The following is a 14357-nucleotide window of genomic DNA, read 5'->3' as shown; positions in this document are numbered from 1 at the left end:
TTCATCGAGCACTTCCTTTGTACGTTGAGCACTTCCTACACTGTGTACATCAATACTTCCTGTGTACATACACTGTGTACATCGATGCTTCCTGTGTACATACGCTATGTACATCGACACTTCCTGCATACATACACTGTACATTGAGCACTTCCTGCGGACATGCACTGTGTACATCGAGTACTTCCTGTGTTCCAGGCACCCTGTGAGTGTGAGGAGTGCTACCTCTTGTGTCTCATTGGGCCTGATGAGGGTAAATGCATTGGTTGGACTTATTTTACAGATAAGATGTCTAAGGCTCAAGCGGAAGAGACTTGCTCACAGGGACACGCCTAGTCAGTGAGGGAGCCAAAACAATCCTGTAACCACACCCCTTCTGTGACCTTCATGGGAGGACTGCACCCCTAGGCTGCCACAGAGTGTGCATCCCCCGCAGCAGAGGGGACAGTCATTGTTCTCCTACATCTGCCTGGGACTGCCTATGTCCCCTCCCAGCTCCCTCACTGAGAATGAAGTAGGGGGTGGAGGGGAGGAGCACGGAGTGAGGCCACCCAGCTGTAGCACCTTCGTCTGTGCCTCCAACAGATGCTTACTTATCAAAGACTGGGAACAAATAGACAAAATCCCTGCCCTCGTGGGCCTGACGTTCTCGTTGGAGTGATAAATAAATAAACAGATATCGATGGTCTGTCAAGAAGTGTGAGCGCCAACGAGGATGTCCAAGCGGAAAGGAGGACGGACACGGGACAGGACGCAGCATGTACTGCGCTTGCCCCATAAGCAGTGGTGGACGCAGTTGGGCCTGTCCTGCCCTAGAGAGCCTACATCTAGTCTGGGAAAGAGACAAGTAAACAAAATTAGCTTCAGATAGTGATCAGGATAACAAGGAAAGTAAACAGAGACAGGAGGCCGCATCAGACCGGTGCCAGAGAAGGCCTCTCTGAGGAGCCCCTGTCCAGAGGACGCTTGAGTGACAGTGTGAGGATGAGGAGGTGGCCACAGGAAGAACAGGGATGCAGTGTTCTGGGCTGAAGACATTGCAGGGCAGGGACCCTGAAGCCAGGAAGCGCTTGGCTTGTTGGAGATACCAAGAGGGCCAGTGTGGTTGGAGGGTGGCGATGGGGCAGAGACTGTGATAGGTGAGTTTAGGGAAAGGGGCAGCGGCCAGGCCCTCAGGGTGTGCTTCAATGAATATTTCAGAATGTGCTTTAATTGGTCTCTTAAGTGAGGTGAGCTTCCGCTGTGGGTTTGTTGACTCTGCTGACAAGCTCTCCTAAGAGTTATCATCATGGAGGTACATACAGCCTGGCTCAGTCCCAGTTACCTAGGTCCCTAATTAGCAGAGCCTAACTACTGAGGCCTCCATCCCTCCCGCCCCCTGGCTCTGCCTCTAGCACCATCTGGAAGCTTCTAGCACTGTCTAGCGCCTTCTGTTCGTGGTTGCTCAGGTGAACAAACTGAGTGTGGGGGTGTCGGTTGGCCTCCAGGACTGAGATGGCCTAGGGTACACCTCCATGGGCATGCTTCTCACTGTGGGATGTCAGTGCACCTTCTGGGGACCTCTCCAAGGCACCCAGAGCCCAAGGGAAGCCTTGTTCTCCTTGGCCTTATCCCTGGGGCCTCACTGTGAATAGGCTTGGGTTTTACTTGCTCTAGAAACCTCTGCGGGTAGTGTCACCTTGTTACCCCTCATCAGACCCTGTTTTCCTATAGGACAGGCAAGTGTGAATGCCAGAGCCCTGTATCCAAGCGGTGCTGGGCCCCTGAAGATTGTGTGTTGTGTGAGATATGTTGAGTGTACCTTTTTAGGGCTGCTGATATAGGCAGTTTCTTGAGTGTGAGATCAGGAGTTCGGTCTCTGGAGTCCGCCAGGCCTGGGTTCAGATCTCATCTCTGCTACCTTTTAACTTCGTGACCTCAAAGAGTTACTTAATCTCACTGAGCCTCAGTTTCCTAATCTGTGAAATGGGAGTTATGACGGTTCCTGCCTCAGATGGTTTTTGTATGATTGAATGGGATAATTCATATAAAGCTTAACTCCACATACTGCAGGCCCATGGTTGTAATGCTGACTCCTGGCAGCTGTTCATTCTGACACCTCCTCCTGCTCCTGCAGTCCCTCCCCAGGCCTTTTGGGGGAAGGAAGACTGTTGGCCATGGGAGTGGATGCTCTCAGTGCAGTGACAAGAGCCCTAGAGAGTCAGGGGTGGGGTCTCACCAGGTGTGCTCTGCAGACTGTGGTGGGGACGAGGGACCCAGGTCTAGGGTCTTTGGAATGAAGCTGTGGCTTCAGAGGTTTTCTTCCCCACACACGTGTAAGAAAGGCCCTGAATGCAAAGCCGAAGCACCTTTGAATGGCCCCCAGACACAGTTAGCACACAGCCTGGCACCTCCCCTCTGACCATGTGCTCTTTTCCTCCAGTGCTGCTGCGGGAAGAAGTGTCTCGGCTCCAGGAGGAAGTGCACCTTCTCCGACAGATGAAGGAGATGTTGACGAAGGATCTGGAGGAGTCACAGGGTGGCAAGTCCTCCGAGATCCTCTCAGCCACCGAGCTCAGGGTCCAACTGGTCCAGAAGGAGCAGGAGCTAGCCCGAGCCAAAGAAGCTTTGCAGGGTGAGTAATGTGTTAACACGGATCCCCTGCCTTCCCTGGCCTGAGGTCAAGGTCAGGCTCGGCCATGGGGCCCCAAGAGACCAGGGTCTTGCCCCTGCAGGGAGCTGGCGTGGACACGGGGGTCTCCCAACAGTGAGACCCACCCACCTCCTGAGGCTGCTTTGTCCCTTCTTTGGGTGAAATTCTGTGTCCTGTGGGGTTGGGTTCAGATGCCATGCCCTCCTCCCACGTGATACCACATGTTCTCCATTGTAGCTGGATTGGGGCACCTCCATCCAAGGTGTGAATGGCAGGTGGGCTCTTGCATCTTTGCTGAAACAGGTCACTGGCCCAGCAGCTGGTCTCTCCCTTCCCACCCTCAGGGTCCATCCATGCTTCCCCTCATGTGTCAGTGTGGATATGCTAGACGTTTCTCTGCTGTGGGACACAACTGTATTCCCCACTTCACCATGGTGGAGTCTGCCAGGAAGGGCTTGGGCCTCACATTGCCTGGTCCAGTAGAGCTTCCCTCTAAGAAGTGCATTGTCCAGCCCTGGACCCAAGGGGGTGGGGAGTTGAAAGAGGATGTGGTGTAGGTGCCCAGGTGGTCTTGTGACGAGATGGACCATGGACCTGTAACCACCGTGTGGCATGTGTGTTGTCTGTGGCCAGAAATGGCTTTAGGAAATGAGGGAAGCCATGGCCCACATGTTCAGCTGGTTTTCTTTGGACCTGGCGTGGGACACCAGGAGCATTTACATCGACCTCTCCTAGAGGTGACATGCCCATACTCTGCAGGGCGGGGGGAGAAGTCTCACACAGTTATTTGAGAAAGGCTGGAAGTCGTCTACCCTGTGAACTGGCTCCACAGTGCTTGGAGAACTCAGGCATGAAGTATTCGGACAGAAAACGGACTTGTGTACATTCTTTCAAGGTCTGCAAGGATTCTCTTGAGCCTCCTTAGTTTCTTTGACTCTCTGGGGGAAAAAATAAACAACAACAGGCAATGAAACTTACCTTTTCACATAGCATCTACTATAACAATGAATACTCCGAAAACTTCATTTTTGAACCCAAAGTAGTTTTATTTCTTAGGTTGATACCAGGCTGCTGTAACAGAGACTCCAAAACAGAGAGGCTTAAACAGTCTAAGAGTTTTTCTCTCGCATAACCATCCCTGGATGAGAATTTCTGGCAGGTGTTCACCTCTGTTTCCTTTGGTCCATGACAAACCAGAGAAAGAGCCAAAATCCAGGGCCAGAGATTTCCTTTGGCAAGAGCATGGTCACGTGGCCAAGCTAGCTGCAAGGGGTCCTGGGAAATGTAGTTCTGGCTGGGCGGCCATGTCCCAGCTACAACTCTTAATTGTGGGGGAAGGGGAAATGGATTTTGCTGGACAATTCATCGACTCCGTCATAGCAGGTTTCTCTGAGCGGAGGTGTGATGTGAGCAGCGGAACACACACACACACACACACACACACACAGGTTAATCAGGCTGTCTGTCCAGTATCCATCTGACCACCCCAGGAATCCTGGGAAATCACTATGGAGGGTTAGCCTGTGCTCAGAGTGGTACAGCACTCTTTAGAATTCTTTTCAGCAATGTATGTTACTATCAAATGCACATTGACTCTCTTTGTTGGGGTTTTGTTTCCAGTGGGGCCACTGAGGTAGTGTTTTGGGTAGTCCCTTCAAGCTCTAGTGGACAGGTGGTGTTTACTGTGGCCCAGCTGACGTTACACAATCGGTAAGTCACCTTGCCAAGCAAGCACGGTTTTTTCTCTACGCAGCCAGCCAGAAGTCTAGGCAGATCGATCTGAGCCACTCTCTCCTTGCGGCTTCTCAGGGGCCTCACAGTAGCCTCTCCACTTCTCAGGATGGAGGGTCTCTTTGCTGGAGACTCAGGCCTTGGGGGGCTCCATGAAGAAGTGCTGGCTGAGCCCAGGCTGTGCCAGCTCATGTCCTTGGAGCTCTCTGAGCTTTATGATCCTGTGGAGCATTGGGACTGCCTCAGGAAGCAACCAAATGCTGTCTCAACCAGTGTTCATTCCACAGACAGAGAAACCTGCCTTCCTCATCATTGGCCAAATTCTTGTCACATTCGCCCCTCAGGACCTCTCACTTGCTCCTGGGCACAGAGGAAGGGGCAGGGGACTAAGCAGAGGCTCATTGATGCCCCCACCACCCCCACCCCGTCCCAGCACCGAGGCCTTGAGCACATAGCCTACACTCTCCAAACCTCAGTTTCCGGATCTGAGTCATGGGGCAGCAATGGTGGCTTCTCAGGAGGTTGTGAGAATTAAGTGAGGTAACGTCTGGTAGGGGTCCCTGAGTGGTGCAGGCGGTTACTGTGCTTAGCTGATAACTGAAACGGAGTTTCAAGTCCATCCAGAGGTGCCTTGGAAGAAAGAACTGACAGCCTACTTTCAAAAATTCAGCCCCTGGAAACCCTGTGGTGTGCAGTTCTACTCTGACACAGATGGGGTCTTCCCGGTTTGGTTTTGGTTTTAGTATCTATAAAGGTGGAAGCACAGTTCTTGCTCAGGGTCGGCAGTTGGTACATCCTTTTCCCTGCAACCCACAAGGCACAGAGCTATACCAGGCTTTTCTTTCTAACCGTTTGCGCTATAAGATTTCATTATCCATCACCAGAGGTCTTTAGCCTTGCCCAGGAACACAGAGATCCTGATGTCCGGCTCTTTGTAGGAACAATAATCTCATCAATAAGGACGTTTGTCAGTATTCATTAAGAGAAAGCTTTATTGAGCACCTACAACGTGCCAGCACTGTTCACCCCAGCCCTGCTAGAAAGTGTTAACCCGCTTTCACAGATGAAGACACCTGGATGAGGTTCAGGGAGATTAAACGACTTGGCCAAGGTTGCAGAGCTAATTGGCAGCAGAGTTAGGGACTTTTTCCACTACACTGACTGACCTCATCTTCCCTCTGGGTGTGGTCACTGGGGATGAAGTTGGCCTGGATGAGAGAGACAGGAGGCCATCTGTGATGGATTGAATCGTGCCCTCTCCCACCCCAAAAAAGTATGTTGGAGTTCTAACCCCTATACCTATGGTTGTAATCCTATTTGGGAACTAGGTTTTCTTTGTTATGTTAACATGTCCATTTCAGTGTGTCTTAAAGCTAATCCCTCCTCAGTGACATATAGAGTAGCATAGACACAAAGACAAGCATTCACAAATGAGGAAAGATAGATGTCCCGTGAAGATTGCCAAGGAACTGAGGATTACCAGCTTCTAGAAGCTGAAGTAGACAAAGCACCTCCCCCTAGAGCCACACCCTGATTTTGGACTTCTAGCCTCCTGAACTGGGAGAAAATTAGTTTCTGTTCTTTAAAGCCACTCACATGTGGTATTCCTGTTATAGCAGCACTAGGAAGCTAAGACAGTCTCCTAGCTCAGTAATGGGGACAGCAAACTCTAGAGTCAGATCTGGGTTTGCATTGCACCTCCACCACTTACTGTCTCTGTGACCTTAGGAAGATTACTTAACCTCTCTGAACCAGATTTCCTTTGCTGAGAATAATAATAACAGTACCTGTTTTTCTCATTTAAAAAACAAAGAAGCCCATTGCCATCAGATCAGTTCCAACTCATGGAGACCCAATGTGTTACATAGTACAGCTGCTCCGTAAGGTTATCTTGGCTGTAGTCTTTATGGGAGGAGCCCTGGTGGTGCAGTGGTTAAGTGCTTGGCTGCTAACCAAAAGGTCAGCAGTTCAAACCCACCAGCTGCTCTGCTGGAGAAAGATGTGGCAGCCTGCTTCCATAAAGATTATAGTCTTGGGAACCTATGGGGCAGTACTACTCTGTCCTACAAAGTACTGTGAGTCAGAGTCAACTCGATGGCAACAGGTTTTGGATTTAATCTCTATGGAAGCAGGCTGCCAGGCATTTCTTCTCTGGCACCACTGGGCAGGTTTGAACCACCAGCCTTTAGGTGAGAGAATGAGCACAAACCATTTATGCCACCCAAGGACCTTTTTTGTTGTTGTTGTAATAGAGGATGATAGTAGTAGTACTTCATGGGGTTGTCATGAGGATTAAATTAGATGGAAAATGCATGGCCTGGTGCCTAGTACCAGCGAGTGCAGTGATTATCAGATGAAAGGTGGCATGGCAGACCTCCTTGGATCTGCTTGGAGATGTTGGTCGCCTGCATCCCATTAGGGGTAGCCTAGATCTGAGACCCCCCCTGAGCTCATCCAAGGTAGCAGCATTTCCTACAGGTAATGCGATGGGTGCCTTCAGCCCACCCCGAGCATCCTGGCTGGAACCCTGCAAAGTTGTAAGATGCTTCTTCACCAGCCACAGCTTGCAGTGACTAAATTGCAGACAGATGGGGCAGGAGGAGGCTGGGGCATGAAAAGGGATTCATATGCCCATAATGAGGAGAATGAGAATAAATGTTCAAGCAATGAAGGCAGCAGATGTTGGGCGACACGTGTCAACAACCAGTGTCCCCGTTGTGGGAAAAGTAAAGCCCCCAAAGACTTCCACTCTGACAGATCCCCTTCCTCCCGTCTTTAGTTTGGGGTCGGATGAGACCTGGATTTTCCAGCTTGTGAGAGGATTAGGAACTCAGGAAACATCCAAAGCATCAGCTCTGGGTTCCAACATCAAAACAGTGAAAGGAATCAAGTTTGGGGAGAATAAGGCTTTAAGACTCTTTTGTTTCTTCGGGGATGAGTGTGGGAATGTTTGGTTTAGGATTTTGGTCTCTTGTCAGAGAATTTAAAGGCAGAAGCCCTCAGTGATTATTTACGAAAGAATGGTGCCATCTTATGGATAAACTGACCCCAGAGTCCTGCACATGTGGTGGTGAGCTCGTAGCCTGTGGGACCCCCTTTAGGGTGGCTGTTGAATTCCTCAGGCCCCCTCCATTTTGTTGATTTCTCCTGGAATCAAGACATTACAAAAACAATAATGAAAATTTACATCTTCCCTTTTTTTAATCACTTAACGGCATGTTGAACATATTGAGCATTTTCCCACAACAATAAATACTCCTCAAAAACATAATTTTTAATGACTACATAATGTTCTACCAAATGGAGGTACCATAAATTATTTAGCCATTTCCCTATTACTGGACATTTAAGTTGTTTCTACTTTTTTCTTCTCTTTTTTGCCATTATATAGCACTACAGTAAAGATCCATGTATGTAAATCTGTTTTTCTTAGGACAGCATTTCTCAAATTTCTTGGTCTCAGGACCCTGTTATACTGTTAAGAATTGAAGACCCTGAAGAACATTTGTTTACGTGGTTTAGATCTATGAGTATTTGCCATTTTAAAAATTAAAATGGAAAAAAAACATAAATCTTCAATAACTTATTTTAAAATAATAATAATAAATGTAGTACATGTTTGTTGTTGTTGTTAATTGCCATTGAGTTGATTCTGACACATGGTAACCCCATGTGTGCAAAGTAGAACTGCTTCACAGGGTTTTCATTGTCAGTGACCTTTCAGAAGCAGATCTCCAGGACTGTCTTCTGGGGCTCCCCTGGGTGGATTTGAACCACCAACCTTTCAGCTAGTAGTCAAGCACTGTTACGGATTGAATTGTGTCCCCCAAAAATGTGAGGCAACTTGGCTAGGCCATGATTCCCAGTATTGTGTGACTGTCTATCATTTTGTGATCTGAGGTGATAATCCTATGTGTTGTAAATCTTAACCTCTATGATGTTAATGAGGCAGGATTGGAGACAGTTATGTTAATGAGACAGAACTCAATCTACAGGATGAGATTGTATTTTGAGTCAATCTCTTTTGAGATACAAAAGAGAGAAGTGAGCAGAGAGTGAGGGACCTCAAGAAGAGCCAGGAGCAGAGCGTGTCCTTTGGACCAAAGGTCCCTGTGCTGAGAAACTCCCAGACCAGGGGAGGATTGATGACAAGGACCTTCCCTTAGAGCCAACAGAGAGAGAAAGCCTTCTCCTGGAGCTGGCACCCTGAATTTGGACTTCTAACCTTCTAGACTATGAGAGGAATACAATTTGTTAAAGCCATCTACCTTTGGTATTTCTGTTACAGCAGCATTAGATAATTGAGACAAACACTTAACCATTTGCACCACCCAGGGACTCCTTACCACATGTTAGCATAAATAAAAAAAATTTTTTGTTGTTGTTGTTGTAGTTTAAATGAAGTTTACATTTCAAGTTAGTCTCCCACACGAAAATTTATACATACATTGTTATATGACCCTAATTGCTCTCCCCATACTGTGACAGCACACTCCTTTCCACCCCTGATTCCCCATGTCCATTCAACCAGCTCCTAAGCCTCTCTGCCTTCCCATCTCACCTCCGGACAGAAGCTGCCCACTTAGTCTCTTGTATCTACTTGAGCTAAGAGGCACACTCCTCACGAGTATCACTTTATGTCGCACAGTTCAGTCCAATCCCTGTCTGAAGAGTTGGCCTCGGAAATTGTTTTAGTTCTGGGCTGATAGAGCATCCAGGGGTCATGCTTTCTGGGGTTCCTCCAGTCTCAGACCATTAAGTCTGGTCTTCTTACTAGAATGTGAATTCTGCACCCTACCTTTCTCCTGCTCCATCCATGACTCTCTGTTGTGTTCCCTGTCAGGCTGATCATTGGTGGTAGTCAAGCACCATCTAGTTCTGGTCTCAGGCTGAGGAAGTCTCTGGTTTAGGTGGCTCTTTCTGTCTCTTGGACTAATACTTTCCTTGTGTCTTTGGTGTTCTTCATTCTCCTTTACTCCAGGTGGTCGGGACCAATTGATGCATCTTAGATGGCTGCTTGCAAGCTTTTAAGACCCCAGATGCCACTCACCAAAGTAGGATGCATTTTGTTAATAAGCTTTGTTATACCAATTGACCTAGATGTCCCCTGAAAGCATGGTCCCCAGACCCCTGCCTCTGCTACTTTGTCCCTCAGAGTGTGTGATTGTATTCAGGAAACTTCTTAGCTTTGGTTTAGTCCAGTTGTACTGACTTCCCCTGTAGTGTGTGCTGTCCTTCCCTTCACCTAAGATAATTCTTATCTACTATCTAGTTAGTAAATAACCCTCACCTTCCCTCCCAACCCCTCGTAACCATCAAAGAATGTTTTCTTCTGTGTTTAAATCTTTTCTTGAGTTCTCATAATAGTGGTCTTATGCAATATTTGTCCTTCTGTGACTGACTAAATTCACTCAGCGTAATGCTCTCCAGATTCCTCCATGTTGTAAGATGTTTCACGGATTCATTGTTGTTCTTTATTGCTGCGTAGTATTCCGTGTGTGGGTATACCATAATTTGTTTATCCATTCGTCCATTGATGGGCACCTAGGTTGTTTCCATCTTTTTGCTATTGTGAACAGTGATGCAATGAACATGGGTGTGCATATATCTATTCGTGTGGTGGCTCTTATTTCTCTAGGATATATTCCAAGGAGTGGCATAGCTGGATCATATGGTACTTCTATTTCTAGCGGTTTAAGGAAGCGCCGAATCAATTTCCAAAGTGATTGTACCATTTCACATTCCCACCAATAGTGTGTAAGTGTTCCAGCCTCTCCACAACCTCTCCAGCATTTATTATTTTGTGTCTTTTGGATTAAGGCTAGCCTTGTTGGGGTGAGATGATACCTCATTGTAGTTTTGGTTTGTATTTCTCTAATGGCTAATGATTGTGAGCATTTCTTCATGTGTCTGTTAGCTGCCTGAATATCTTCTTTGGCGGAGTGCCCGTTCATATCATTTGCCCATTTTTAATTGGGTTATTTGTCTTTTTGTTGTTGCAATATTTTGTAGATTTTAGAGATTAGACACTGATCGGATTTGTCATAGCCAAAATTTTTTTCCCAGTCTGTAGGTTGTCTTTTGACTGTCTTGGTGAAGTCTTTTGATGAACCTAAGTGTTTGATTTTTAGGAGGTCCCAGTCGTCTAGTCCCTCTTCTGGTGCTTGTGCATTGTTACTTTTGGTTTGTATTGTGTTTATGCCATGTATTAGGGCTCCTAGCATTGTCCCTATTTTTTCTTCCATGATCTTTATCGCTTTCGATTTTGTGTTTAAGTCTTTGATCCATTTTGAGTTAGTTTTTGTGCATGGTGTCAAGTATGGGTCTTGTTTCAGTTTTTTGCAGTTGGATATCCGGTTATGCCAGCACCATTTGTTAAAGAGACTGTCTTTTCCCCAATTAATGGACTTTGGGCCTTTGTCAAATATCAGCTCCTCATAGGTGGCTGAATTTATGTCTGGATTCTCAATTCTGTTCCATTGGTCTGTGTATCTGTTGTACCAGTACCAGGCTGTTTTGACTACCATGGCAGTATAATAGGTTCTAAAATCAGGTAGTGTGAGGTTTCCCACTTTGTTCTTCTTCTTGAGTAATGCTTTACTTATTTGGGGCCTCTTCCCTTTCCATATGAAGTTGGTGATTTGTTTCTCCATCTCATTAAAAAATGCCTTTGGAATTTGAATTGAGATTGCATTGTATGTGTAGACCGCTTTGGGTAGAATTGACGTTTTCGCAGTGTTGAATCTACCTATCCCTGAGCAAGATATGTTTTTCCACTTATGTAGGTCTCTCTTGGTTTCTTGCAGTAACGTCTTGTAGTTTTCATTGTATAGCTCTTTAATGTCTCTGTTAGATTTATTCCTAAGTATTCTATCTTCTTGGGGGCTATTGTAAGTGGTATTGATTTGGTGATTTCCTCTTCGAGGTTCTCTTTATTGGTGTAAAGGAATCCAACTGATTTTTGTATGTTTATCTTGGATCTTGCAACTTTGCTGAAATAATAAAAAATTTTTTAAATGAAAATCATTACGGTTTCTCAAGCAAAAAGATTTGAGTAAGAAGAGTGGTTGTTTTACATTTTACAAAAGTCTATAATATCTAGCTTCGTAGAAGATAACTGAATTCTCATATCTTCTCCTTCAATCACTGTATTGTGATTTATTGTTTTGTTTGAAAATCTGGCGTCACACGGATATGTAGTTGGAAAAGGGAAGAGTATAATCATTGCCTTATTAGATAATTGTGGATATTCTTCTTTGACACCATACCAAAACTCAACAAATGGTAGTTTCTTAAAGGTTAGTTACAGTATGGAATCTTAACTCCTTCTCCAATGACGTTTTTGTACTTCCTTACATTAATATCCATTGGCCTTATTTATACTTAGAATAGCTCTTTCACTCATGCATTTTTTTTCACATCATAGATTTATTACTTGGAAAATACTGGTTCACTGAGTGGTACAAATCTTCCAGGTGTGTCTTAGTTGTCCAGTGCTGCTATAACAGAAATACCACAAGTGGTTGGCTTTAACAAAAAGAAATTTGTTCTCTCACAGTCTAGGAGGCTAGAAGTCAGAATTCAGAGTGCCGGCTCTAGGGGAAGGCCTTCTCTCTCTGTCGCCTCTGGAGGACGGTCCTTGTTTCTTCTGAGCTTCTGCTCCTGAGCAGTCTTCATGTGGCTTGATATCTCTCTTCCCCCATCTCTGCTTCTTTTTCTTGCTTGTTTAATCTCTTTAATATCTCAAAAGAGATTGGTTTAAGACACACCCTACCGTACGCTAATCCTGCCTCATTAACATGACAAAGACACACCATTCCCAAATGGGATTATAACCACAGGCATAGAGGTTAGGATTTACAACACACGTTTTGGGCGGACACAATTCAAACCATAGCAAGATGTTAAGATATTTTATTGTCCAGTATAAAAGAGAACAAAACACATTTGGTAACATCTCCACCAATTTCGTGAGAAAAGTCTTCAAGTATTAAGAAGCTGTCAGAGTGGCAGTGGCAGGTGTATTTGCCAAAATTCTAATTCTCTCTTGAATGCTGAAGTATTATCACTGGTGACAAATACTATCAAGTGTTTTCCTAAAAGTAGCAAGCTGACTTAGTTCATTTTCAGGAAGGTATCTGCCATATACCATAATTTGTCAGTCATTCTTTCAAATACAAATAGTGTTCTATGAGAAAAGTGGCTAGTTTAGTTTGCAGCTCACAAAATACTTTTCCTTGAGACAACCGTTGTACTTTGGTATATAACAAGAGAGTTAAGGATACTTCGCATTTTATTAAAAGACATGTACTCAGGGATCAAGATTTAATGAAGTTAATCACTCTTACTGCTTCCTTAAGGACATTCTTAAGTAAAATTGACTTAAAAATTTTTAAAAAAATTTTTTAAACTGTGAGTGCATGATGGTAAAGAATATAATGACAACTAATACAGTTTAGTGTCACTGCCTTGATTTGTATTCAGGTATGAGTGTTTTACCCACCATTATTTTTGCACCACAGTGCAAATATTAACACAGTTCAAAGGCAAATAACATCATAGTGTTATAAAACCATTTTAATTATAAAACTATTATAAAAATAGTTTTCCTCACAGACACCCTGGAATGATATGGGTGGTGGTGGTGGTGGTGGTGGTGGTGACAGTTAGCAATTTTTGAGCACTTTTTACATGCCACACGGTGTAGAACCTTTACCCATTCAATCTTCACAACAACCCTATTTGTTATATCCCTACTATGCAGAAGAGGGGACAGGTACCGAGAGGTTAAGCAGATATGCCAAGATTACACGGTGGTGCATGGTTAGAGCTAGGATTTGAACTTAAACAGTGTGGCTCTGGAGCCTTTCAGTGACACTGGCAGGGACAGAGAGGGTGTTATTGCAGGGGAAATAGAGCAAAGGTGGAAGACTAAGCTGTGTATGGAGTGGGGAGGGACACCCAATATGGAGGCTTTGCAGTAGGGGCTGGGGGAATAGTGATCACGGTGAGCCTCAAGGGCCACACCCGGAAGTTCAGGGGCCATGGAGATTTTGAGCAGGCGGGGGCGATATCAGAAGTGGGGTGTTTCCCTTTCCCACCCTGTCCCAGCCAGAACAGACTCAGGCAAGTTGTTGAATAAAATTTTTAGATGGCCAACCAGGCGTGTAGATAAGAATCAGCACCACGAATATTTCTGCCTCCAAAAGTTCTAGACTGCAGAGAATGCGTAGGCCCCGAGGAGAAAGAACACAGTTTGCTAGAGTTTCCAGCAGGTACTGCCAGGCCTTGGCTTCCTGTGCAAATGTAACGAGGCCTGCAGACAATGGCATAGTAGGTGGCCCAAGTCCCTGTTGAATAGAATACTGTGTCATTGATGCTGGGATGGCTCTGCCCACCTGCTTTCTTAATACACGTGTGCTTGTCACCATAAGGCTATGTGGATTTGTAAAGCCATTTGATGGTTCCTGTTGCCCTCCCCACATCCACACTCCATTTTTTTTTCTGTTTCTGTTCATCTTGTGGGAAGCTGATTGCCCTAGGCTAAGTTTGTATGTTCCTCTTCAATAATTCATACACATGACGCTACCACTGTGACATAGGCCCCCAGATCTAGCCTGGTGGCAATCAGGGGTCCTGCAGGGGGCCCACTCAGGACCAGCACCTTTGCCCCACAACCCTGATGAGGAAGACTGTCTCAGCAGAAACTTCCAAAAAGTTCCAACCTTATAGGCAAACCACCTTCCTAATATACTACTGAGTGCTTTTAAATATTAGCAGACCAAACATGAAGGCTTCTTAGACTCCACACTTAATCTGATTGAGAATAGTTTATGGTCAGGTGCAAGAAGTGCCCAGAATCTTTGCTGTTTTGCCACGACTGTTGGCTGGGCCATGTGTCTCCAGCAGGTTAGCCCAGGCTTCTTCACACAGTGGCTGGATTCCAAAAAGGGGTACATGTCCCACTGCACAAGTCCTTTTTTTTTTTTTTTTT

The 14357-nt window shown here is 45.7% G+C and overlaps 1 protein-coding gene across 3 annotated transcripts in view; it reads left to right on the top strand.

The window, feature by feature from the left end:
- KAZN (kazrin, periplakin interacting protein) overlaps positions 1 to 14357 on the top strand; it is a 576871-nt gene that overhangs the window by 436708 nt on the left and 125806 nt on the right. For all 3 annotated transcript variants that reach the window (XM_004377229.2, XM_012555770.1, XM_012555771.1), the window contains one exon: positions 2423 to 2614. In XM_004377229.2, coding sequence (XP_004377286.1) covers positions 2423 to 2614 — 192 coding nt within the window. The remainder of the gene's footprint in view (positions 1 to 2422; positions 2615 to 14357) is intronic.

The sequence above is a fragment of the Trichechus manatus genome, unplaced genomic scaffold (assembly GCF_000243295.1).
Source record: "Trichechus manatus latirostris isolate Lorelei unplaced genomic scaffold, TriManLat1.0 scaffold00048, whole genome shotgun sequence".
NCBI classification, from domain to species: Eukaryota; Metazoa; Chordata; class Mammalia; order Sirenia; family Trichechidae; genus Trichechus; species Trichechus manatus.
This window is presented reverse-complemented; position numbering and strand designations above follow the sequence as displayed.